This window comes from Schistocerca serialis, chromosome 1 (genome assembly GCF_023864345.2).
Source record: "Schistocerca serialis cubense isolate TAMUIC-IGC-003099 chromosome 1, iqSchSeri2.2, whole genome shotgun sequence".
NCBI classification, from domain to species: Eukaryota; Metazoa; Arthropoda; class Insecta; order Orthoptera; family Acrididae; genus Schistocerca; species Schistocerca serialis.
In genome coordinates, this window is record NC_064638.1 from 1,284,929,519 (window position 1) to 1,284,957,031 (window position 27,513).

The window sequence follows — 27,513 nt, forward strand, 5'->3', positions numbered from 1 at the left end:
AAGTAGTTCCCCCTTGAAATCTATTATCTTGTAGTGATCTTTCGTTCTTATAGATCCTCAGTTTATGGTGGCAGAATGTTGGGTAATGGATATTATCTGGTTTTAGCATTCGAAATATGGATCTCTTACATGGATCTGAAAATACAGTTTCAGTGTGTTTGTTTGGCATCTGCGGAGTCAGCAGACAGATATGTTATATTGATTTTAGAAACGTGTCTTGTAACTTCCTGGGAGATTAAAACCGTGTGCCGGATCAAGACTCGAACTTGGGACCTTTGCAAATTTTGCAAACTTCTATGAAGTTTGGAAGGTAGGAAACGAGGTACTGGCCGTCGTACAGTTGTGAGCCGTGTCTGGTTAGCTCAGTGGGTAGAGCACTTGCTCGCAAAACGTAGAGATCCAGAGTTCGAGTCTCGGTCCGGCAAACCGTTTAAATCTGTCGGAAAGTTTCCTACAAGCGCACACTCCGCTGCAGAAAATTTCGTTCTGGAAACATGCGCCGGCCGGAGTGGTCGAACGGTTCTAGGCGCTACAGTCTGGAACCGCACGACCGCTACGGTCGCAGGTTCAAATCCTGCATCGGGCATGGATGTGTGTGATGTCCTTAGGTTAGTTAGGTTTGAACCATTTTGGAAACATGCCTTGTCATAACAAAAATAGAATTAACGTAACATCAAGTTAGGTTAGGATCTGAGAGTCTGTTGCAAGGTGTTTACTTCAATAATCTATATCGATTACTTAAATTATATATCAGCGCCGAGAGATGTTTCGTTTTTCAGGCTTTGCTAGAGACGAAAATCAAAACGAGTTCGAATACACAAAGTGTTCTTGTTCATAAATTACACAAACGTGTTGAAAGATAGTCAAAATACTCACGATGTTATTAAGACATTTACCATTTTAATAACGAGGTACCACATTTCCTACCAACTCTAATAACAATTATGTGGCCTATTCGTCCACCACATCGTAATACCCTGCCATTCGTCGATGTAGCAAAAACGTTCGCTTTTTTGAAGTGGTGTGACATTCCTGAAATCGTCAAAAATTAAGGATGCACTACAAGGAAAGACAGGTAATACACAATCTGTACGAGAACCAAGAACAGAATGAACGAAGAGAGATTTCCTCGGATTAAAATTGGTGTAAGGTAGGTACGTAGTCTTTCTCCTTATCGTTCAACCTGTATGTCGAAGAAGCATGTGAGGAATGAAGGTTTAGAAGTGGGATTAAAATATAGGGTCAATTATAATATTAGCTGATGACATTGCTATCGTTTGAGTAGTTGACGATATATGAAATCAACAGTGTACTGAAGACAGAATATGGACTGAGAGTTGATCAAAGAAAGACGAAAGTATTAAGAACCAGTAAAATGAGGTTAGCGATACACTTACTACCCAAATTGGGGACCACACAGAAGACGAACTAAATGAACTTTTGGCGTGGGTACCGAATCAGATCAGTAAACCAGTTAGAAGATTGAATTCCCATGTATATACAAGATGACGTTTCAGTAAGCAAAGAAATGTCGCCGTAATTTTTTTCCACTCGAAAACATACAGCTTACGCTCATTGAAGTTCGCCGAGTAGCATCGGCAGTCAAACTTATGGTCTTCTTTCGCTTGGTTTACAGCTGAAAATTTTCATTATCTTTAGGCAAATAATATTCGGTTAGACGAAGCACTCCACAAAATCTGTACACAACATTTACACAATCGTTAGATCCATTTCAAATCGTAGCACTTCACAGCTAAGTTAGCGAAACCGTTTTATTCTACAGCTATACGGACAACTGGTAAACTGATAACTGCTCTTTAGGAGTGTGATTACACTCAGACAAGTTCAAGATCCGCCCACTGGAGCGTGAACATACGACGCAAATCCGCTTCCACCATGCCACTACCTCTCTGCAATGTTTTCGGCAATCTCACCAAAAGAGAAAGAAGTAAGAACAAACTGAAACACTTCCGTTTCCACAGTAACAATTCCTATCTGGTAAATTAGCCCCATCGTGAACCTTTTTATAAGCTGCATCTCAAACAGCTTTACCCCCTACCCCTTACTTTTTCACATGTGACTATCGATTGATTTGATGCTGTACCCGTCATTCCTGTCACCCGTACTTAACTATTACACCCATCATACTTGGCACTCTTTTCTTCATATTCTTGTCTACCTGCTATTTTAATTCCTCCCCTTTACTGCTCCTTCCAGCGCCAACGTAAGTATTTCAGGATGCTGTAGCTATATCGTACTAATCTTTATGCTAGGGGCCTTCCAGAACCTTATCTCTTTACTTATCATTTTCAGTTCTCAAGTGAATCAGGAATTCCAGGACGTAAAGACCTGATGAAAGAACATTCGTGTCGAGTCGCTTGTCCTGAGTGTGCCGCGGTTTTCCAGAGAGTGCTGCGGCCGCGGGTACTTTCACTGGCCCAGCCCAGTCCAGTCCAGGCCACAGGCGTGAGCTGCCTTGTACGGCGGTCGCTGACCACTCTCTCTGGAGCGAGCACTGTACACTATACACATATAGATAAACATCAGGCACGCCGTGCCGACTGCGCATGCGCGGACAGCCGTCTTGTTCCACGCCAGGCTCGCATCTGAGCTGTGGGAAGCAGCGGAACGATTCACGTAACACGAAATAAGCCAGCGTCCCAGTGGAGTAACAGTATAAGTCATTGGTGTTCCTCAGGTTTTCATACTAGGTCCACTTCTGCGCTTAACATGGGTTAAGTGGTTACATTTAACTGTGGCAGATGGTTTATTCCCTTTCTGAACTCTTCCCTTGCTCATTTTGTTTATGAACTCTCCTGTCAATTACTGATGCTTTCTTGATTATCATTACAGTGTTTTATGATACGTTGGGTGAAATTCATTAAGCACGTTTGACTGTACAGTCACTGCTGCTTTAGTTTATTATTTTGTTGGGACCGATTCTTGAATTAAGACAACAAAATTATGCCACGAGATTTAAATCGTACTTCGACCTACGTGAGTGCATCAATCTTGGACGGCATTCGCTACTTGCATATTACTGTTCAGTATTTCTGTTACACTCCACCCGACAAGGGGCCGTAAAATTCAGTATTCTACTCCGTTACTATTCAACTGCTTCCTCCGACCGACGATGTCTACAGACACCGCTTTAAATAATGGCGGGCTCGCCTACGCTCAAAGCAACCGAATTCCTCAGCCACACGTCGGTGCACTTCACGGAGGTTGTACGTGTTCTCGTAGCGATCGAGATGAAGCGACGCTGATCTCACAAAGTGCAAACCAATATTAATTATACGCGTACTCTATTAGAGTATAGTTGGCTGTGTATTACCGGCTCCTAATTTTACCACAACTATAAAACTCATGTCTCTTTTACTATCTCACGTTCAGTGAGCTCGACTTGAAGTAAGTACTTTTCGGAACTGTATTGTCATCTATGATTTCTGTGTGTTGAGGAATAGATCACCTGAAGACAGAAGTTGATTTTTTTTTTTTTTTTTTTGTAGTTTTCATCCAAATTTTTGTATACCTTGCGAAGAGCATTACTACTCTAAGTGCAAATATAACGATTTATTTATGTGCGAACATAAATGACATTATCCTAGTATTCGGACAGTAGTGGATCTGTATTCGTTGTGGTGCTTTTATAGGAAAATGACAACAGCAAAATGGCGGTGTTCTCTATAATATAACACTGCTTGTTTCGAATATAGGACCGATACAACTTAATGATACAGATAGCCGTACCGTAGGTGCAACCACAATGGAGGGGTATCTGTTGAGAGGCCAGACAAACGTGTGGTTCCTGAAGAAGGGCAGCAGCCTTTTCAGTAGTTGCAAGGGCAACAGTCTGAATGATTGACTGACCTGGCCTTGTAACAATGACCAAAACGGCCTTGCTGTGCTGGTACTGCGAACGGCTGAAAGCAAGGGGAAACTACAGCCGTAATTTTTCCCGAGGGCATGCAGCTTTACTGTATGGTTAATGATGATAGCGTCCTCTTGGGTAAAATATTCCGGAGGTAAAATAGTCCACCATTCAGATCTCCGGGCGGGGACTACTCAGGAGGACGTCGTTATCAGGAGAAAGAAAACTAGCGTTCTACGGATCGGAGCGTGGAATGTCAGATCCCTTAATCGGGCAGGTAGGTTAGAAAATTTAAAAAGGGGGAATGGATAGGTTAAAGTTAGATACAGTGGGAATTAGTGAAGTTCGGTGGCAGGAGGAACAAGACTTTTGGTCAGGCGAATACAGGGCTATAAATACAAAGTCAAACAGGGGTAATGCAGGAGTAGGTTTAATAATGAATAGAAAAATAGGAATGCGGGTAAGCTACTACAAACAGCATAGTGAACGCATTATAGTGGCCAAGATAGACACGAAACTCACGCCTACTACAGTAGTACAAGTTTATATGCCAACTAGCTCTGCAGATGACGAAGAAATTGAAGAAATGTATGACGAAATAAAAGAAATTATTGAGATAGTGAAGGGGGACGAAAATTTAATAGTCATGGGTGACTGGAATTCGGTAGTAGGAAAAGGGAGAGAAGGAAACATAGTAGGTGAATATGGATTGGGGAGAAGAAACGAAAGAGGAAGCCGCCTTGTAGAATTTTGCATAGAGCGCAACTTAATCATAGCTAACAATTGGTTCAAGAATCATAAAAGAAGGTTGTATACATGGAAGAAGCCTGGAGATACTGACAGATTTCAGATAGATTATATAATGGTAAGACAGAGATTTAGGAACCAGGTTTTAACCTGCAAGACATTTCCAGGGGCAGATGTCGACTCTGACCACAATCTATTGGTTATGAACTGTAGATTAAAACTGAAGAAACTGCAAAAAGGTGGGAATTTAAGGAGATGGGACCTGGATAAACTGACTAAACCAGAGGTTTTACAGAGTTTCAGGGAGAGCGTAAGGGAACAAATGGCAGGAATGGGGAAAAGAAATACAGTAGAAGAAGAATGGGTAGCTTTGAGGGATGAAGTAGTGAAGGCAGCAGAGGATCAAGTAGGTAAAAAGACGAGGGCTAGTAGAACTCCTTGGGTAACGGAAGAAATATTGAATTTAATTGATGAAAGGAAAAAATATAAAAATGCAGTAAATGAAACAGGTATAAAGAAATACAAACGTCTCAAAAATGAGATCGACAGGAAGTGCAAAATAGCTAAGCAGGGATGGCTAGAGGATAAATGTAAGGATGTAGAGGCTTATCTCACTAGGGGTAAGATAGATACTGCCTACAGGAAAATTAAAGAGACCTTTGGAGAAAAGAGAACCACTTGCATGAATATCAAGAGCTCAGATGGAAACCCAGTTCTAAGCAAAGAAGGGAAAGCAGAAAGGTGGAAGGAGTATATAGAGGGTCTATACAGGGGCGATGTACTTGAGGACAATATTATGGAAGTGGAAGAGGATGTAGATGAAGATGAAATGGGAGATAGGATACTGCGTGAAGAGTTTGACAGAGCACTGAAAGACCTGAGTCGAAACAAGGCTCCGGAAGTAGACAGCATTCCATTAGAACTACTGACGGCCTTGGGAGAGCCAGTCCTATAAAACTCTACCATCTGGTGAGCAAGATGTATGAGACAAGCGAAGTACCCTCAGACTTCAAGAATAATATAATAATTCCAATTCCAAAGAAAGCAGGTGTTGACAGATGTGAAAATTACCCAACTATCAGTTTAATAAGTCACGGCTGCAAACTACTAACGCGAATTCTTTACAGACGAATGGAAAAACTAGTAGAAGCCGACCTAGGGGAAGATCAGTTTGGATTCCGTAGAAATATTGGAACACGTGAGGCAATACTGACCCTACGACTTATCTTAGAAGCTAGATTAAGGAAAGGCAAACCTACGTTTCTAGCATTTGTAGACTTGGAGAAAGCTTTTGACAATGTTGACTGGAATACTCTCTTTCAAATTCTGAAGGTGACAGGGGTAAAATACAGGGAGCGATAGGCTATTTACAATTTGTATAGAAACCAAATGGCAGTTATAAGAGTTGAGGGGCATGAAAGGGAAGCAGTGGTTGGGAAGGGAGTGAGACAGGGTTGTAGCCTCTCCCCGATGTTATTCAATCTGTATATTGAGCAAGCAGTGAAGGAAACAAAAGGAAAATTCGGAGTAGGTATTAAAATCCATGGAGAAGAATTAAAAACTTTGAGGTTCGCCGATGACATTGTAATTCTGTCAGAGACAGCAAAGGACTTGGAAGAGCAGTTGAACGGAATGGATAGTGTCTTAAAAGGAGGATATAAGATGAACATCAACAAAAGCAAAACCAGGATAATGGAATGTAGTCTATGTCGGGTGATGCTGAGGAAGATTAGGAAATGAGACACTTAAAGTAGTAAAGGAGTTTTGCTATTTGGGGAGCAAAATAACCGATGATGGTCGAAGTAGAGAGGATATAAAATGTAGACTGGCAATTGCAAGGAAAGCATTTCTGAAGAAGAGAAATTTGTTAGCATCGAGTATAGATTTAAGTGTCAGGAAGTCGTTTCTGAAAGTATTTGTATGGAGTGTAGCCATGTATGGAAGTGAAACATGGACGATAAATAGTTTAGACAAGAAGAGAACAGAAGCTTTTGAAATGTGGTGTTACAGAAGAATGCTGAAGATTAGATGGGTAGATCACGTAACTAATTAGGAGGTGTTGAATAGGATTGGGGACAAGAGAAGTTTGTGGCACAACTTGACTAGAAGAAGGGATCGGTTGGTAGGACATGTTCTGAGGCATCAAGGGATCACCAATTTAGTATTGGAGGGCAGTGTGGAGGGTAAAAATTGTAGAGGGAGACCAAGAGATGAATACACCAAGCAATTCAGAAGGATGTAGGTTGCAGTAGCTTGCACAGGATAGAGTAGCATGGAGAGCTGCATCAAACCAGTCTCAGGACTGAAGACCAAAACAACAACAACAACAACAATTTAATGAACGTTCTCGTAAATTAGTTTAACATTACTAGTGCAACATAATCTTCAGAAATGACGAATTGAATTTTGTAATGAATACTCTATAGTAAGTTATAAAATTATTTTGTGTTAGAGTACGGTAACAGAAAGTCGTTAAGAAAAGTGAAGCACAAATGAACTGAGTTTAGCTGTAACGCCATTTTTAAGTGGAGATCATGGGTCAAATGTATTTGCAAGTATACAACATGTGCCTAAGAGAATAATTAAAAATTACGCTGAAAATAAAAGAAAGGCGACGGGGATATAAACATTTTCGGCTGCAGTCGAGTTCCGACGAAGCTGCTCCATTAAAGCATGTCGAACGTAAGAAAAGTTGACTTCGACATTCCGGAACGATACGGATTGTCCCATAATTTCAAAGCACATGAAGCCATGGCGGGCAAAACGTGGGCAGAAAATGTGCAACAAATGTCGCCGAATCCGAAGGAAATGATGAAAGATCTCAAACAATACTTTGAAGGCTGGCGTAGGAGCTTGTGAGCTGTCGAAGCAGCCGTTAAAAAAAAAAGCTAAGCAGAGGAAATCGCGTAGGATACAGCTTCAAAGAGTAAAAATGAAATGTTTTGGAGATCTGCAGGAAAGTCATCATAGAAATTCAGTCGTAGAACACAGGAATAGTGTCACGGATTGTGCAGGAGGATCGAATGGAAGAAATAATCAAATGCATGAAATACACAATGTGGACTCCTGCAAAGTGTGCAGCGGTGGGGAAAGCAGTGAAAAAGTATACACGTCAAAAATAGTTTTCCATCACCCCGGTTCCCAGAACTCCTGAAGATAGACGTTGACTGTGGATATTGTATCACAGACACAGTCCCTTTGACTATTCAGAGATGTCACTAAACCCGCCCAAAGAGTAAGCAACCATGCATCAGCAGCGACTACTATACGGAGGGGTTCCGACAGCCGATCAGTTCCAGTCATTCCATCAGGAAGGAGGTAAACGGCTCGTGTTGTCTGTAGTTCAGCCATGCCTAGACGGTCATTACCGCGGTTCGATTGCGTCCGCATTGTTGCTTTGTGCCAGGAAGGGCTCTCAACGAGGGGAATGTCCAGGTGTCTCGGAGTGAACCAAACCGACGTTGTTCGGACATGGAGGAGATACAGAGAGACAGGAACTGTCGATGACATGCGCCTCGCTCAGGCCGTCTGGGGGCTACTACTGCAGTGGATGACCGCTACCTACGGATTATGGCTCGGAAGAACCCTGACAGCAAAGCCACCGTGTTGAATAATGCTTTTCGTGCAGCCACAGGACGTCGTGTTACGACTCAGAGTGTGCGCAGTAGTCTGCATGATGCGCAACTTCACTCCCGACATTCACGGCGAGGTCCATCTTTGCAACCACTCCACCATGCAGCGCTGTATAGATGGGCCCAACAACATGCCGAATGGACCGCTCAGGATTGGCATCACGTTCTCTTCACCGATAAGTGTCGCCTACGCCTTGAACTAGATAATCGTCGGAGAGGTGTTTGGAGGCAACCCGGTCAGGCTGAACGTCTCAGACACTGTCCAGAGTGTGCAGCAAGGTGGAGGTTCCCTGCTGTTTTGGGTTAGCATTATGTGGGGCCGACGTATGCCGCTGGTGGTCATGGAAGGTGTCGTAATGGCTGTACGATATGTGAATGCCATCCTCCGGCCGATAGTGCAACCATATCGGCAGCATATTAGCAAGACAGTCTTCTTCATGGACAACAATACTTGCTCCATCGTGCAAATCTTGTGAATGACTTCCTTCAGGATAATGACATCTATCAACTGGAATGGCCAGCATGTTCTCCAGACATGAACCCTATCGTACATGCTCTGTATCGATTGAAATGACTGTTTACGGACGACGTGACCCACCAACCACTGTAAGGTATCAACGTCGAATCGCCATTGAGGAGTGGGACTATCTGGAGCAACAGTGCCTCGATGAACTTGTGGACAGCATGCCACGGCAAATACAGGCATGCATCACTGCAAGAGGTCGTGCTACAGTCTAGTAGAGGTACCGGTGTGCACAGCAATCTGGACCACTACCTATGAAGTCTACCTGTATGGTGGTACAACATGGAATGTTTGGTTTTCATGAGCAATAAAAAGGGCGGAAATGATGTTTATGTTGATCTCTATTTCAGTTTTCTGTACAGGTTCCAGAACTCTCGGAACCGAGGTGATGCAAATTTTTTTGTGATATGTGTAATACTGAAATGCCCACAAATGGTGTTGTAAGAACAAATATATGGAACAATTCCTTGAACGTAGAGTAGTACATATCTTTCAGGTCAGGGTCATAGTTTATGAGGGTTGTACAATTTATGAACCCACTGGTGTAAACTTGGAAACCAGATTACTAATTTGTACCACTCGGAGATGTTTAGAAGTTTACAAGTACTGTGTTTATTAGTCTTAGAATTTCCAGTATCAGAACAACATCTTAGTGATGATAATGTTATTTTTAAGCCATTTTTTAACTTACTGTTTACGCTATAGTAAATGATGTCTCAGAAGTGGTGAGCTCATCCAACTTCAGGATAGAAGCATAACTTTGGGCCCCGTGCATGAGAAATAAAAATTTCGTGGCTGATGCATAACTTTCGTCCTGTCATTTCAGCCTAATGGCTCAATTGTGTTATAATGTATGTACTTTAGTAAAAATGGGCATTGACGTAGTTGTACATTAAGCTGTGGATCGATACCTTAAGAAGTTGAGATGATTATCTTTGCCTTGTCATCAAGTTTTATCGCTGCATTATCATCTTTGGGAATCAGTAATGTACTTATAACCCGAAATCAACTTTGTGCAGTAATATTAATAATAAAATTATGAAACAAGGCAAAAAAACGTTTTTGTTTAGTTAATTTAGGATGTTTTAACAAGAAGCAATAGTTGATTCAGGCGAAATAAAAATGAGGAAGTAAATTCATCTATTGAGTCTAAGGAGTTGTCATTCAGAAATTCTTTTTATTTGTTTTTAAATGCTATTTGACTGTGTGTCAGACCTTTAATACTGTTTGACAAATTACCAAAGATTTTCTAGGCAGCATAATTCGTCACTTTTTGTGCCAAAGTCAGATTTAATACAGAATAGTAAAGATCATTCTTTCTTCTAGTGTTGTAGCTATGGTCTTTCCTATTATTCGTGAATTGGGATGGGTTGTTAATAACAACTTTCATAAGTGAATACATGTATTGCGAAGGTACTATGAGTATTCCGAGTTCCGTAAATAAATGTCTGCAGGGTTATCTTGGGTGGGCTCTGGCTTTTATTCTGATGACATGTTTTTGTGCAATGAATACTTTTTCTCTCGATGATGAATTACCCCAAAATATGATGCCATATGAAAGTAGTGAATGAAAATAGTCATAGTAGGCAAATTTACTGCTATGTTTATCACCAAAATTTGCACTAACTCTAATGGCATAAGTAGCTGAATCCACGCTTTTCATCAGATCATCAATGTGTTTCTTCTAATTCAATTTCTCATCAATATACACTCTTGTTTGTTTGGTGTGATTACTATACTTGTATCACCAGCCAAAAAGGAGTAGCTTTGCATCTTCATGAATGTAGTGTGGCAAGTTGCTAATATATATTAATAACAATAAGGGACCCAAGACTGAACCCTGTGGGATACCATTCTTGATACCTCCCAAGTTAGAGGGCTCTGCTCGTTTTTGCAGAATATTTGTACTGTTAATTTCAGCCTCTTGCATTGTGAACATGTGTTCAGGGACGTTATTAACTAATTTTAAGTGTCTCAATGTTGCATTTGGCAAAATGTGTAGAAAAGGCGGCGTCCACCATTAGTTTTCCGGCTTCGACCAGTCAGAATAAAGGAGATTACTTGTCATTGGTGTAAGATCTAAACACTGCGGGAATTTTAAGCCTGACCGCGGTGCGATGACAGGAACTTAGTTTACATTCTGGTACGCGTTATAATATAGCATTTCTGAACTCGCAAGTGAGCTTCCTTACTTTTGTATTTAACTTTCATTAATACTACCATTTGCTTCACTTATTTTTACGAAAGTATTCATGGGATTTCAGTATTTTAATTTTTCGCTACTTCGTATTGGAGAGAGTGTTGTACTCAGAGGATAGTATACCTAGGAACACAAGATGTTTCTTGCTCGGTACTTCAATTCAGTGACTAATTTTATAAGCACATGAGGGATTGTGCACTAGAGACTGCCATAATCAGTTTCTTCCACCATCTACAGTTGTTGTTCTGGTCAGATATCAGGTTGTGTTTGCACAGCATTTGTAAATATTCACGTTCGACATGTTTAAGTGTTGTGTAATTTATTAAAGATATTTGGAGTATACTACTAATTCATCAGGCACAGAATACTGCGTTGAGTAAAATGCTATATATTTTTAGGACAGTTTATATAACATGTGGACAGTTAAGCCATACTTTTTCAGTCGTGCACCTTTGTTCCTAGGTATATGACCATGCTGTACCTTCGAACATGTTTTCAGATTTGGTTGGTTGGTTTGGGGGGGGGGGGGGGGGGGCAGGGGACGAAACAGCGAGGTCATCCTTCCCATCGGATTAGGGAAGGATTGGGGAGGAAGTCGGCCGTGCCCTTTCAATGGAACCATCGAAGCATTTGCCTGAGGCGGTTTAGGGAAATCACGAAAAACCTAAATCAGGATGATGGGTTTGAACCGTCGTTCTCCCGAATGCGAGTCGAGTGCGCTAAATACTGCGCCACCCCGTTCGGTCCTTTCACATTTGGAACAACCTTAATTTTTCTACGCAATTTTTGTAAATTCAGCAAAAACTGCAACAGATAAAAAGTGAATATCATAATTTTAAAACAAATGAAGCACTACCTATATTAAACTTCCATTATCTGGCTGGCTAGAGGCGGAAGTACTAAAGGTGTACCAAGTTACAACACTGTCTCCTACTAATTACGAAAGTGAGTTACAGTGGTTCTGATAGCTCTGAAGTGATTGAATGTTATTCCATTACGGTTGTGAGTTAAATATTTTGGCAAAATCACTGTCAAACTGTGATAGGTTAAACCTCTTCAGAGGCGGTTTCTTTACACCTTGTATATTTAATTTATTTTAATATTTGCTAGTGAGGCTTTAATCGCCACAACATCGCGAGATATTTAAAACTGAAAGATCTTACGCCCCGAGAAGTCACCCGACATATTGCTTCGTCCCACGACTATCTCGCGAAATGTAGAGAACATATCTAGTGTCGCTCACCTCCAGCTGGACGCCGAACAGATCCCTGGAGCGGTCCGGATCTCGCGGCTTGTCCACGGTGCGGCACACGCCCTCGCCACCCCCACTGTCCCCACCGCCTCCGCCGCCTCCGCCGCCCCCGCCACCCTCCGCTTCCGGCTCGGCGGCCACTTCCATGGCGGGCGCCGGCGGCGATGGTGCTGCCTCCTGCAACACACGAAAGAAACACAACCGTCAACAGTCGTACTGAGGACCCGTCAGTGCAGTGAGAAACTCTGCATTCACTGCGATGGCATACCAGCTCTATCAGAATAATACACGACGAGCGTAGCTTCTAAAACAGCTCTTACATAATGTCTAATATAATTTCTTTGTCTTTGTTTCCTCTGTATGCTAAATGCTTTCATCATGTCTAATCTGAAGACAGAGTCATGTTTGAAATTGCGATACTTACGTATTCAAGTTTAATGATGTTGCATATTTTTCTATAAAAAATGCGCGTCGGCATTGTTAAAGGAAAAATGCTATTGTATTAAAAACCTCTGCAAATTCAAGCGCTGTAAATAACGAATACAGTGCCAAATTGTTGTCAGAGAAGTACGACGAAGTGCTTGCAAATAATGCGTTGAATTGTTTATGTGAAAGTTCTTACAATTCTGTAAATAAAACAAACGTTATAAACATTCTGCACCTTTATTCATGTCTACATACCTGCAGTCCTCTGCAGAGGACTCCGAACTGTAGTGTGTGACATTGCGATGTGTGATGTAACTATATTCGTGCTTGGGAAACAGCGTGCTCTAATCGAGTTTCGCATTCGAAGAGTTCGTCCACATATGGGGCACTCTCTTCTTCAGCATGACAACGAAAGATTACACACAGGCGTACGATACGTGAACAATTAGACGTCTTCGGTTCATTGACATCGGTCACCCTCCATACAGTCCCGACTTAGCCCCATCCGATTTTCATCTATTTCTAAACCTTAAAGAATACCTTCGAGGACTTCACTTTGGTAGTGAAGATGCCGTGCAAACAGAGCTGAGGTTGTGGCTCCGTCAACATTGTCAAACGTTCTATAGTGACGGTATCAACAAAACGGTCTCTGATTGGTAGAAATGCGTTCGTCGTCAGTATGACTATACTGAGAAATAATTACGTAGACGTGAACGATAAAGATATAGAATGATAAGAGAGTTTATTTTATTTAGAAAAGCTGAAAAGTTTTCACACAAAACATCGTAGGCATTACATTTTAACAGGTTCTCGTAGACTGCCGTTGCTTTCTGGGTGAAGACAGCAGCAGTCGCCGGAAAGAGAAGTCGCTAAGAAGCTTAGCAGTGAGGGAGGGCCGTTGATTCAGGCAGGAATGACGACAGATTCACACTCACTGAACTGAAGACATCAACCGCCATTGCATCAGTGCTACGAATATGGCGCTGTTACAACTACTCCATTTAACTTGACTGCCGAAAACCTGACTTGTTCACATAAAGTCACCGAAAAGTCTAATACAACTCGCTCAAAATGCCGATTTTCGTTATCTACTGTTGGCACAAAACTATGTTTTTCTTTCCTACGTTGTCGTTGAGGGTGTAACAAAATTTCAATATGTAATCTCGTCCACCACGTTTTATCTCTTGTATTATATCTACATTACGGATGGGTTGATTAAATACTTATCCTTCTATAGCGGGAGTTATCAAATTATGATACGCTAGCAAAGGTTAGACAAACTGAACGTCGACATGCATACAATGACGCAGAAGTAATTTATTACGAGCTTTCTGGAGCCAAATTGATGTAGTGATTTTCGTAATTTCCACAACTTCGTTACAAGCGGTCTAATTGAAACATCTGAACTGTTACTATAACCATAATTGATTCTGGTGGGAGTTCATAAAGTTCTTACACTACTGGCCATTAAAATTGCTACACCACGAAGATGACGTGCTACAGACGCGAAATTTAACCGACAGGAAGAAGATGCTGTGATATGCAAATGATTAGCTTTTCAGAGCATTCACACGAGGTTGGCGCCGGTGGAGACACCTACAACGTGCTGACATGAGGAAAGTTTCCAACCGATTTCTCACACACAAACAGCAGTTGACCGGCGTTGCCTGGCGAAACGCCGTTGTGATGCCTCTTGTAACGAGGAGAAATGCGTACCATCACGTTTCCGACTTTGATAAAGGTCGGATCGTAGCCTATCGCGATTGTGGTTTATCGTATCGCGACATTGCTGCTCGCGTTGGCCGAGATCCAATGACTGTTAGCAGAATATGAAATCGGTGGGTTCAGGAGGGTAATACAGAACGCCGTGCTGGATCCCAACGGCCTCGCATCACTAGCAGTCGAGATGACAGGCATCTTATCCGCATGACTGTAACAGATCGTGCAGCCACGTCTCTTTTGATCCCTGAGTCAACAGAAGGGGACGTTTGCAAGACAACAACCATCTGCACGAACAGTTCGACGACGTTTGGAGCAGGATGGACTATCAGCTCGGAGACCACGGCTGCTGTTACCCTTGACGCTGCATCACAGACAGGAGCGCCTGCGATGGTGTACTCAACGACGAACCTGGGTGAACGAATGGGAAAATGTAATTTTTTCGGCGAATCCAGGTTCTGTTTACAGCATCATGGTGGTCGCATCCGTGTTTGGCGACATCGCGGTGAACGCACATTGGAAGCGTGTATTCGTCATCACCATACTGGCGTATCACCTGGCGTGATGGTATGGGGTGCCATTGGTTGCACGTCTCGGTCACCTCTTGTTCGCATTGACGGCACTTTGAACAGTGGACGTTACATTTCAGATGTGTTACGACCCGTGGCTCTAACCTTCATTCGATCCCTGCGAAAGCCTACATTTCAGCAGGATAATGCACAACCTCATGTTGCAGGTCCTGTACGGGCCTTTCTGGACACAGAAAATGTTCGACTGCTGCCCTGGTCAGTACATTCTCCAGATCTCTCACTAGTTGAAAACGTTTGGTCAATGGTGGCCGAGCAACTGGCTCGTCACAATACGCCAGTCCCTATTCTTGGTGAACTGTGGTATCGTGTTGAAGCTGCATGGACAGCTGTACCTGTACACGCCATCCAAGCTCCGTTTGTCTCAATTCCCAGGCGTATCAAGGCCGTTATTATGGCCAGAGGTGGTAGTTTTGGGTACTGATTTCTCAGGATCTATGAACCCAAACTGCGTGAAAATATATTCACATGTCAGTTCTAGTATAATATATTTGTCCAATGAATACCCGTTAATCATCAGCATTTCTTCTTGGTGTAGCAATTTTAATGGCCAGTAGTGCAATAATCTGAGATGTCACAATAAATGAATCCCAATTGTGCCACTTTCGTGTTTAAAAGTTAGTAATAAACGTTGGGAAAAGTTCTTGGAAGAAGATAATCTTATTATTCTGTAATTTCTTGATCCACCATAATGGCAAAACAATCAAATCAACCATACATATGCAAAGAATGCATGGTGAAAAACAATTGCGTTTGTAAAACTATTTTGTATCAATTATTCAAGTGAAAATGAAACTAACTGCAAATATAAAATGATAAATAACACGTGTTGATACTTTTTTTCACAAATATAGTGGTACTGGATTATAACAGCATACTGAAGCAATTTCACACACGGCAAAAAGAAATACTTCACAGAAATTTTTAAACACAATAATCTTTATTGGAAGTGATGACAAATACTAATAAAACCTGTTCATGGAACAATATATATGAACTCATTCGTCTGCATCACACTATTTTTAAAGAAATAATAACTCATTAAACAATGTTGAACATTCACTAAAAATTTAAAAGTGAGATTGATGCGCGTGTAACGGACACGTTAACTGCATACCGTCAGACTCTGGAGACAACGGCTTGTCTACAGATGTAAATATATGTGCGTACGTGTTTCTTAGTTATCTATATACTTATTGATCGTTTGAAAATGGCCACAGAGGTCGAAATCAGCTGATTGTGAGAGGCGTGGTAAGAGATTAGCGCCTTCCATATTGTTACTCTTTCGGAATACTGAAGTGTAACGCCTCTCATTTGGAGAAACACTAATATCTTTGAGTGAGAGTAAGCGGAAAGGGTATCACTGACACATGACATTGCTATCCTGAGGGAAAGTGAAGGAAAATTACATGGTCTGCTGAATGGAATGAACAGTCTAACGAGTACAGAACATGGATTGAGAGTAAATTGAAGAAACACGAAAGTAATGAGAAGTAGAAAAAATGAGAAAGACGAGAAACTTAACATCAGGATTGATGGTCACGAAGTAGACGAAGTTAAAGAATTCTACTAACCAGACAGCAAAATAACCAATGACGCACGAAGCAAGGAGGGCATCAAAAGCAGACTAGCACAGGCAAAGAGAGCGGACCTGGCAAAGAGAGGTCTACTAGCATCAAACATAGGCTTTAAAGTGAAGAAAAAATGTCCGAGAATGTACGTTTCGAGCACAGTATCGTATGGCTGTGGAACATGGACAGTGGCAAAACCAGAACAGAAGATCATCGAAACATTTGAGAAGTGGTGGTGCAGAAGAATGTTGAAAATTAGGTGGCCTAGTTAAGTAAGGAATGAGGTGGTTCTCCGCAGAATCGTAGAGAAAAGGAATATGTGGAAAACACCGACAAGAAGAGCGGACAAGATGGTAGGACACCTGTTAAGGCATCAGAGAATAACTTCCGTTGTACTAGAGGGAGCTGAAGAGGGTGAAAACCGTAGAGGACGACAGAGGCGGCCCGCCGGTATGGCCGATAGGTCTGGGCGCTTCAGTCTGGAAACGCGTGACCGCTACGGTCGCAGGTTCGAATCCTGCCTCGAACATGGATGTGTGTGATGTCCTTAGGTTAGTTATGTTTAAGTAGTTCTAAGTTCTAGCGGACTGATGACCTCAGATGTTAAGTCCCATAGTGCTCAGAGCCATTTGAACCATTTTTGAACGACAGAGACTGGAATACACCCAGCAAATAATTGAGGGCGTAGGTCGCTTGTCTGAGATGAAGAGTTTAGCTCAGGAAAGGAATTCGTGGATGGCTGCACGAAACAGTCAGAAGACTGATGACTCAAAAAGCGTTGATCTGTGGAGAGTTCTCCAAGCAAACATTGTTCTCACGTTAACTCCAATGAGAAGCCAACTAAAATTTAGAGGGACCATTAAATTTCATCTGGCTGTGAACATTAGAAGAATATTTATTGGTAATATTATGTACGGGACGATATACAGTCTCATGATTGTCCAACGCAAGTGAAAGTTGACATGATGCACTGTAATGCGTGATTTCTTTCGATCAGGACACTGTTAACTTTGTGTTATGAAGGAAAATATGACAAAAATTTTATGTGGCTGTCGTTGAACAATTTTATTTCACTAGTTGAATCCTGCTACGTACACTAAAGCTAAGCAACAACACACCTATGTGCAACGTGTGCTAAATACCATAATCGATTATCGAAGCAAAGTCTATCACGATGGCAAACAACAGACTCTTTGAATCTAATCAACGTGCATGGATTATTTTTTATACATCAGCCTTATTTATTACTACAGCAGAATACTGCTGACTACTTGGTGATTCCACTGGTACCATAAAACGCTTCCGAAATTGTATTTTAGGCTTCCTGTAAGAAACGCTTATTTCGAATGTCGAAACCACTTTAACACGCCTCCGCGCATTTTGATACCATGGACCGAGGATACAAAGCAGCTAAAAACGTAGCATGAAAACAGATTTCACTGGGACGATATCATTTCGCCTATTCCCGAATTTTGTCATATATGAGCAAAGGAAGCTATACGCAGTGTTCACGTTCAGTTAAACAACTGTTTTGAGAAATAACATATTCAGCGGATCTACAGGACAAAAGATCGTAATTTATAAATATAGCTGCAGTCTAAGCTCAGATGAATGTTAAATTCTCCTTAACTTCGAAAATATGAAGGACTTTAAAAATCTAAGAGCACTTTTGGAATCAGCATAAAAATTCGCGTAAGACGAAACATTTTATACATGAATTCTCAGTCCCTTTAAATTTCCTAAAATTTCACTTAATTTTATTTTGCTAGCATGAGTGACAGAATTCAGGCTGTAATAGTGGACTCACGTAATATTACTATCGCATTAATATACACTGAAGCAAATGTTAATATGCAACAGAAAAGCTGTTGTAACTTAACACTACATAATATTAATGAAAATGGAGCCTGCCTTCAGGTAGCCTAAATCTGTTGTTTTACATATTTGTTTACTTTGTTTTGTGGCACCACCTCCCTTAAACTGACAGGGATGTCCTTAAATACATTTTGGGATGCCGGTAAGCTGATGTTGTGCTAGGTCAAGTAGGCCTGAAACACTTTCAGTTTTTGTGGATTCCAACCAAATGTAGGTTGGCAACAGCGTATATGAAAGTCCGATGTTAGTCATGGTCATGAGAGATCTGTATCAACTGGTTGGTTGATTTGGGGGAGGGGACCAAACAGTGAGGTCATCGGTCCGATCGGGTTAGTGAAGGATGGGGTAGGAAGTCAACCGTGCCCTTTCAAAGGAACCGTCCCAGCATTTGCTTGAAGCTATTTAGAGAAATCGCGGAAAATCTAAATCAGGACGGTCGGACGCGGGTTTGAACCGTCGTCCTCCAGAATGCGAGTCCAGTGTCCTAACCACTTCGCCACCTCGCTCGGTTTCTTTTAGTTGTTTATAAGGCAACTGCTGAACTACGAATACATCTTTTATTAATCTATATTTACTCTGCACATAGTTACAAAACCTGACAGCACAGGACTTAAACCTGCAATCTAGTTCAGCCGTCAATTCCATCGTATTAAATTGATGACATCCACGAGGCGAATTTGTGTAGTACTGGTGCTATATCGAATGGCAGTTCAAACTTTCTTTTTATCGATGTCAAGCATAGATAACGTTACAAACAGGACCAAAACTCGTATTATTCATTCGTGCTGTATAGATCTGTTGTAACTCAGCCTATTCTAAATTTCGGCCGATGTGCTTTATACTAAAACGCAATGCTGAATGTCAAAAACGGCAACAAACGCACGCTCTTACTCCCGCCCCCCCCCCCCACTCTCCCCCTCCCCACGCCCACCCAGTTGTTGGTGATACTCGTCTGTCCGGTCGGCTTTAATTTCATCGATAAACTCATGTCTCGGTAGTCCTTTCTGTCTTCCTCGTTCCATCATTCTTTCAATCAGGGGGGAAACTGGACGAATGACGGAGTAGGCGGTTAACCGTGCCCTGCTGTTCCTGCCACTAGTGACAGACCTGAATAGGTTCCTCGTCTCTGCTGTTCTTCTCAAGCACTTCTTCGGTTGATATTCTGTCAGTCCAAAGTATCTTCAACATCTCCACCCCATGTCGGAAGATTGAAAACTTTTCTTTTGCGCTTTGCTCGGCGACCTCATTTTTTTGTATTATTGTAGCCAAATAAAATAAAAATGATGCCAGTTTGTAATTTCATACAGGCGGTGGACACAATTGAAGGACATTATCAGAATACAAGAATAATACACTTGTGTAAGCGATGACATATAAATAAAAATGATTGAAGTTACATAAGAACACTGATAGACTCAAGTCTGCGTAAAATGCTGCATTTGGAAGCAACCCAGCGCTTGAGGGAAATGACGGCGGCCACACGATACGGCGCAGTAGCACCGGCCATACTGGGAGCAGCGATGACCAATATGGCCGCGAGTGGGTGGCTGGACCTGTTTTCCGCGATGATATTATGGCTTCTGAGCTTGCGGCGGCTGAGGAGTGCAGCTGCAGAGCCCTGGTCTTCTTCATTCTCATTCTGTGGGTTCCTTTGAAAGGGCACATCCGCCTTCCTTCCCCATCCCTCCCTTATCCGACGGGACCGATGACGTAGCTGTGTGGTCCTCTCGCCCAAATCAAGCAGTCAACCAACTGCTTTGATCCACCGGTTAGTTGGTTGGTTGAGTTGGAGGGAGGGACCAAACAGCGGATAAGGGAAGGATGGGGAAGGAAGGCGGATGTGCCCTTTCAAAGGAACCGTCCAGGTATCTGCCTGAAGTGATTTACGGAAATCAAGGAAAACCTAAATCAGGATGGCCGGACGCGGGTTTGAACCGTTGTTCTCCAGAATGCGAAACCAGTGTGCTAACCACGCGCCACCTTCTTGTTCCCCCTGTGAACTGGAATGCAGCAGCGCTTCTGTGGGCTATACATTCGACAACTCTTTGACAGGTTTTCGGAGTTGTGTAGCACCAGATTGCTTCGCACAGGTTAAGTAATTGCTATAAATTACAGGCCGGTAGTTTGTGGGAGTGCGGCTGGCTCCCAGTAGCGGCCGAGACGTCTTTCACCACGTACAGACCAGGCGAATTTCGTGGCCACAGCATCAACGTGAGTTCACCGTTGTGCTCCTGAAACCTCTGCAGCACGCTTCTGACCTTGTGGCACCGACAGTTATTCTCCTGGGAGGCGCCACCGCTGTTAGGAAAGACACCAAGCATGAAGAGATGCACGTGGTCTGCAATGAAGTTCACATAGTCCGCATCTATTACGGTGGCTTCCATTACTACCACAGATCCAATGAAGGAAGTCCAGTCAATGTCCTTCAAAACACAATACTGCCCCTACAGCCACGTGTCCGTGGCGCGGTGATTGTTTCGAATAGACGTACGCCTGGATGGCGGCCTCTCTGGACACGACCACCGACCTGCTACAACAAGGAACGTGGTTTACTCGGCGAGGCGATACGTCTAGCATTGATCCACGGCACAATCTCGATGATCCGATGGTCGTTACAATTTTTTGACTCTTTCATTGGGTCAACATGCGAACAGGCAGTGGTTGTTTGCTAAAGAACCGCCCGTTCAACAATGTGCTCTGAATTCTGCGCTCCAAAACACGTGTGCCCGTGCCAGCACTGCACTCCATCTTCAGACGAGCTACAAATCGCCGCCTATGCTGCTTTTCAGAGTGGACATACTTCCGACCACCAGGTTCTGTGATGAAGCAGGGGCTTCTAACACTTTGTCGCCTCGTGGGTTCAGCGTCTTTCATTCACTTTCCACAGATGATAGCGAGAGTGGCAAGTGAAGAGCCGACCTGCCTCAGTGTTTCTGAAATGCTTGTTCCCAGACGTCGGGTAATAACTCTCTGTCCTTTGTCAAACTCGCTTATATCAGTGGGTTTCCCCATGTGTAGGTCGTATACATTGTTTGGTTATAGTTTACGCTCCTGCTTTTTAATAGAAACAACAGTAACTATTTATTTATTTGATTTTAGTACTTTCATTGAGAGCTGCATCAAACCAGTCTCAGGACTGAAGACCACAACAACAACAACAACAACAACAACAACTTTCATTAACTCTGGTGTGAGAATTTAAGTATTTTGCAAGTGTTAGTCGTGTGTGCTGCTGACTTTGTAGTATAAGAACAGTATAGAAACAGCACTTAAGAGTGTGTCTGACGACCGCTTGGGTTAGTAACACGCTTCGGTTAGTAACATGTTTCTTGTTGGATAGTTTTTGGAGGTAAAGAGAAATGCAGCGGAAATTGACCACTCTCTCGAAAAAGCCGGAAGCTGCGTTGGCCATGACAGACTAAAGATCTTATAAAAGTAACTAGACTCCCCGAGGGCGCCGCAGTTACGGGGTATTTTGAACTTTTGGTTGGACGCCATTGTGGTGGTAAGAGTCTCTTAAGTAGGAATATAGAGTGGCTTTTAAGGACACATATCGGTCATTATGTACTTAAGGGAGAGATATACTCATTACTTGTTAGTTGTAATCGTGTTGTCTATACATTCGAGTTAACGTGCAGAAAACTGGTGAAGAATTGCACAGCCCTTAAATGCATAAATAAATCCGCGAAACGAACTGATTGCCTTTCATAGATAGGTGGATCTTTTTAGATGTTTTGAATGTTAATGCACTTGCCCGATAAATATGTCTACACTGTTATACACTCCTGGAAATTGAAATAAGAACACCGTGAATTCATTGTCCCAGGAAGGGGAAACTTTATTGACACATTCCTGGGGTCAGATACATCACATGATCACACTGACAGAACCACAGGCACATAGACAGAGGCAACAGAGCATGCACAATGTCGGCACTAGTACAGTGTATATCCACCTTTCGCAGCAATGCAGGCTGCTATTCTCCCATGGAGACGATCGTAGAGATGCTGGATGTAGTCCTGTGGAACGGCTTGCCATGCCATTTCCACCTGGCGCCTCAGTTGGACCAGCGTTCGTGCTGGACGTGCAGACCGCGTGAGACGACGCTTCATCCAATCCCAAACATGCTCGATGGGGGACAGATCCGGAGATCTTGCTGGCCAGGGTAGTTGACTTACACCTTCTAGAGCACGTTGGGTGGCACGGGATACATGCGGACGTGCATTGTCCTGTTGGAACAGCAAGTTCCCTTTCCGGTCTAGGAATGGTAGAACGATGGGTTCGATGACGGTTTGGATGTACCGTGCACTATTCAGTGTCCCCTCGACGATCACCAGTGGTGTACGGCCAGTGTGGGAGATCGCTCCCCACACCATGATGCCGGGTGTTGGCCCTGTGTGCCTCGGTCGTATGCAGTCCTGATTGTGGCGCTCACCTGCACGGCGCCAACCACGCATACGACCATCATTGGCACCAAGGCAGAAGCGACTCTCATCGCTGAAGACGACACGTCTCCATTCGTCCCTCCATTCACGCCTGTCGCGACACCACTGGAGGCGGGCTGCACGATGTTGGGGCGTGAGCGGAAGACGGCCTAACGGTGTGCGGGACCGTAGCCCAGCTTCATGGAGACGGTTGCGAATGGTCCTCGCCGATACCCCAGGAGCAACAGTGTCCCTAATTTGCTGGGAAGTGGCGGTGCGGTCCCCTACGGCACTGCGTAGGATCCTACGGTCTTGGCGTGCATCCGTGCGTCGCTGCGGTCCGGTCCCAGGTCGACGGGCACGTGCACCTTCCGCCGACCACTGGCGACAACATCGATGTACTGTGGAGACCTCACGCCCCACGTGTTGAGCAATTCGGCGGTACGTCCACCCGGCCTCCCGCATGCCCACTATACGCCCTCGCTCAAAGTCCGTCAACTGCACATACGGTTCACGTCCACGCTGTCGCTGCATGCTACCAGTGTTAAAGACTGCGATGGAGCTCCGTATGCCACGGCAAACTGGCTGACACTGACGGCAGCGGTGCACAAATGCTGCGCAGCTAGCGCCATTCGACGGCCAACACCGCGGTTCCTGGTGTGTCCGCTGTGCCGTGCGTGTGATCATTGCTTGTACAGCCCTCTCGCAGTGTCCGGAGCAAGTATGGTGGGTCTCACACACCGGCGTCAATGTGTTCTTTTTTCCATTTCCAGGAGTGTAATAAAGTGAACGTTCATTTAATTGAAGATCTTTTGTTACAAAGTTTTTAGAAAAATGGGTAAATGCTGTCGGAAGATAAGCTTTCCGGCCGACAGAAAACCGTTTTCTACTGTATGTTCATTTCGAGGGAAATTGTTTCCGGGCGAACTTCGTAGATTTCGGTAGGCTAAAAGATGATGCTGTTTCATCTATCTCGTTTTCCGAAACACATACAAAGGAAGGTATATTACTTTTGCAAACCATAGGGTCTATCATATATTAAGTACAGAACTTTACAGACCCTGAGACGCTAGCAACAGGAGATTTCGCACGTACGTTTACCACCACCATGGCTGCTATTCAGTTTGTCCGCTGTTCACTGTAGACCACTGACGGGATTGTGGGACCTCCGGGATTGTGGGACCTTGTTGTGGTCGACAGACTTAAAGCGGCTGCCCTGGGCCTGCGGTGGCGGTGAACCACTCCCTGTAGCGACAGCTCTGCCTTCTGTCCTGGTACAACGTCGTCTGAGATCCTTGATGTCGCAGATCCTTTCGACATTATTGACTTGTCTGTTTTCTTTGTCACACGACAGGAAATCGATAACAGTGGATGCTCTTTAATTTTTTCCCAGCCGAAGGCGAAAGTGGACATCGTTCTCATGGTTGGCTCAGTACAGCTTAAAAATAGGTTTTACAATCGTTTAGGTGCTCCATCATATACAGTAACCTCTCATCTGTGGAGTGATATTCTTTTTTTTTTTTTTTTATCCCGCAGTCACTTATCTCGATATACGAGAGTGCAGGCTTTCTCGACGAATCTCGATGATAAAATCTTCTCGGTTTGACGGCCGAGTCGATGTGTTCTACTCCAGCAACGTTTCAGCAAGTTTCTTACTTGCCATCTTCAGGCGAAGATTTTATCACTTATCTCGATAGTTGTCATCCTAGTGTTCTTGCGGCGACTGAAAGGAGAATTCCTATGGACAGTCTTCTTCAGTGAAACAAAAAAAAATAGAATTTAGTATTTCGACATTGTCACTGCCATTACCGTTTCTCCGACCTACCATGACGAATGCTATCCACTGCAACTAATGAGGTTGATTTCTCCCCTCTCCGAAATCAGAACGTAATTTACTGGGCCTGTGGAGGGACAGCTTACATCTTGTGCGCACTGCACGTATTCCGCGACAATAGCAGCTGCGACTCACCTATTAAGAAGTGTCCTACAATTCTCCATCCCTCAGGAGAAGCCAAGAATTTGACTTGAAAGATAGTCAAAGAATGGTCGGAATTTCTGCTATAAACCCCCGAGAAGACCACCACTGGATCTGGAAAAGATGCTGCGGGAAGTTAGTTCAGCTTGCACAACGCTTTTGAGGATAGCTGTTTTCACCAATGGAGGCAGGCACCCGTTTGAACAGAGGATGGGCTCTGAACCCACGCACGAGACGTCGTTTGTGTTGACGTGAACTACGATTTGCAGACGGGTATACCCAGTGCGTTCAGTAGCCGTCAGCACAACCTTCTGCACATCTCGGACTAGACTCTCAACAGACATTCCTAAACAATTTGGTAACTAATTTTTGTGTGTAAGCTGTTGTTGTTCCCACGTAACAAAACAAATATTGAAATGAGAAATGTGACTCACTTCTCCGAGTTCCCTGTATAATTCGTCTCGCTCTTTCATACACTTCTTTCTACTTAGCGAATGATGTGGTTATCCCCATGTATCTGAAAATCTTCCTTGGGGGAATAGGGATTATCTTAACCTTTAGCGAAGACAGGTTACTTAGATAACATTCGTGTGTTGGGCCTGTCCTAATGAAGGATGTAATATGCAGTTTACTGTCAGCCATCTCCTGAAACCATAACTTTCGGGGGATGACAAGCTGAACTGAGAAAACTCTTTCCTTTTCTATCTTTGCTGTGGCCAGTTACTGGAAAATTCTTCTTTAACTCTTTTATTTATTGAAAAAGTGATATAGGTGTGAAGAAACACATTACGGTAATGCTGCCCTTCGATAAGGCATCTTTCGTTTTCTTACAACTCGCAACATAAGCCTTACTCGAAAATAAAGTAACATGTTGATATTTAGTCATAGGAATCAATTTTACTTTCAAAACATCGATTACGTATGTATTTGGTTGGTTCCATTTGCTGCGATGTTTAATTTTTTCAATACACGTACATAATCTGTTAGCACGATTTTTTTTAAAATTGAAGTATCTCATATTTGGCAGCTAGCTTTAAATGCCAAGCTGTGCAGGCCTCAAGAGAAATGCAATAGAATATAACTAGCAAAGGGCGCGGGGAATAGTGCAAAGTGTTTAACTTCTGTTGAGGTGGGATGCCTCGGACAAGACTTCAGCGACTGCCCACTCGCGTGGCGCGCCAGGTTTTCGCCCACTGGCGCCAGTATGCTAAAGAGTGGCTACTTAAGAGACTCACTTAATAGTTCACTACAGCAAGAAGCAAAAGGAATGTACTTGTTATCTTCTTTGCGTCAAGGTTTCTTTTCTCCCGCAGTCGCAGCTGTACAAGTGATATAGATTAAATACAGTTTTTTGCGACTGGAATAAAGGTGTTGTTAAGACCAGACGAAATGGCGAGATGCCAGTGGTTCTTCTCCACAATAAATCGTGAATGTATTTAGTGTTAGCGAAAGTGCTGTGCGCTAAAATCTACCACATATGTGTATAAGAACAGGAAGAACGACGTCAGAAACGCCGCGCGGGATTAGCCGAGCGGTCAAGGCGCTGCAGTCATGGACTGTGCGGCTGGTCCCGGCGGAGGTTCGAGTCCTCCCTCGGGCATAGGTGTGTATGTTTGTCCTTAGGATAATTTAGGTTAAGTAGTGTGTAAGCTTAGGGACTCATTACCTTAGCAGTTGAGTCCCACAAGATTTCACACACATTTTTGACGTCAGAAACAAAATAAATATGACCACTGAAGATACTTTAAAATAAAATGAAACGCGATTGGACTTAATAAGACTATTATTACACTCGCAAGGGACGATATTTAACCTACATAATATAAAACTGATATAAATACTTGTTAGAGGTACGGAGAGAAAGCACTTCCAGAATGCGTAATACAAAGTCGAAAGAGTCACCTTCTTCAATACAGGTCTTCTCCAATACAGGTCTTGGTTTTCCTGCTGGAATTAGGGCGAATGAGAGGAAAGATGGGTGCCACCGAAAATATAGCTATGAGGAAAAGTACGACCACAGTGTACCTTAGAATGTCTTTATCTATCACACGACTAGTTTCGGCGGCACATTACCGCCATCCTCAGGCCCCAGCAATGCCAAAAGTGTATTTGATTTCCTTGGCACGTTTACTGTGGGATCCTTGTTACTAGCACGCGTGGACGAGCTTTTATCAGAAATCGACAACAACACGACGTCGGGTGTCGTGTGATAGAATAAAAACATTCTCAAGATTCAATTGTGGTGATACTTTTTCTCATATATAAGCTACAGTCCCTAGTCCATGCAATAAGATGCATAAATTGAAAATATATATGTTTTGAAGACCACTGCTCATTTCAGTCATTGTACAACTATTTACTATATTAGTAAAAAACTTCCGTTAAATTTCGATTACACGATAAACATACAAACTTACTCGTAAACCCTTCATCGCTCCTATTTTTGTCACACTTACTGGCGTTGTCAAAAACTTCATCTCACCTGCTCGCACCTTTCCTTTTCCTTTCTTTCGCGACTAATGTTTCTGCAGCGTAGAAAAATGCTGATGTATAATATGTTTGGTGTATTAGCATCTTATCTATCTCAGGAACTTCTTTGTTCCGTATCATAGTGGACTTGAAATAAAATCATAATTCAGTTGGAAGACCGCCTTACCTGTAGAAAAGAGCCCACGTCAACAACAGAAAAGTCAGTTTTCCTTTTCGAGAAA

At 43.1% G+C, this 27,513-nt stretch overlaps 1 protein-coding gene across 1 annotated transcript in view; it reads right to left on the bottom strand.

Moving 5' to 3' along the window:
• The window catches only part of LOC126419637 (class E basic helix-loop-helix protein 22-like), a 1,550,160-nt gene that overhangs the window by 1,119,750 nt on the left and 402,897 nt on the right, over positions 1–27,513 (bottom strand). Inside the window, exon 2 of the mRNA XM_050086829.1 lies at positions 12,217–12,402. Coding sequence (XP_049942786.1) covers positions 12,217–12,372 — 156 coding nt within the window. The 5' untranslated portion in view covers positions 12,373–12,402. The remainder of the gene's footprint in view (positions 1–12,216; positions 12,403–27,513) is intronic.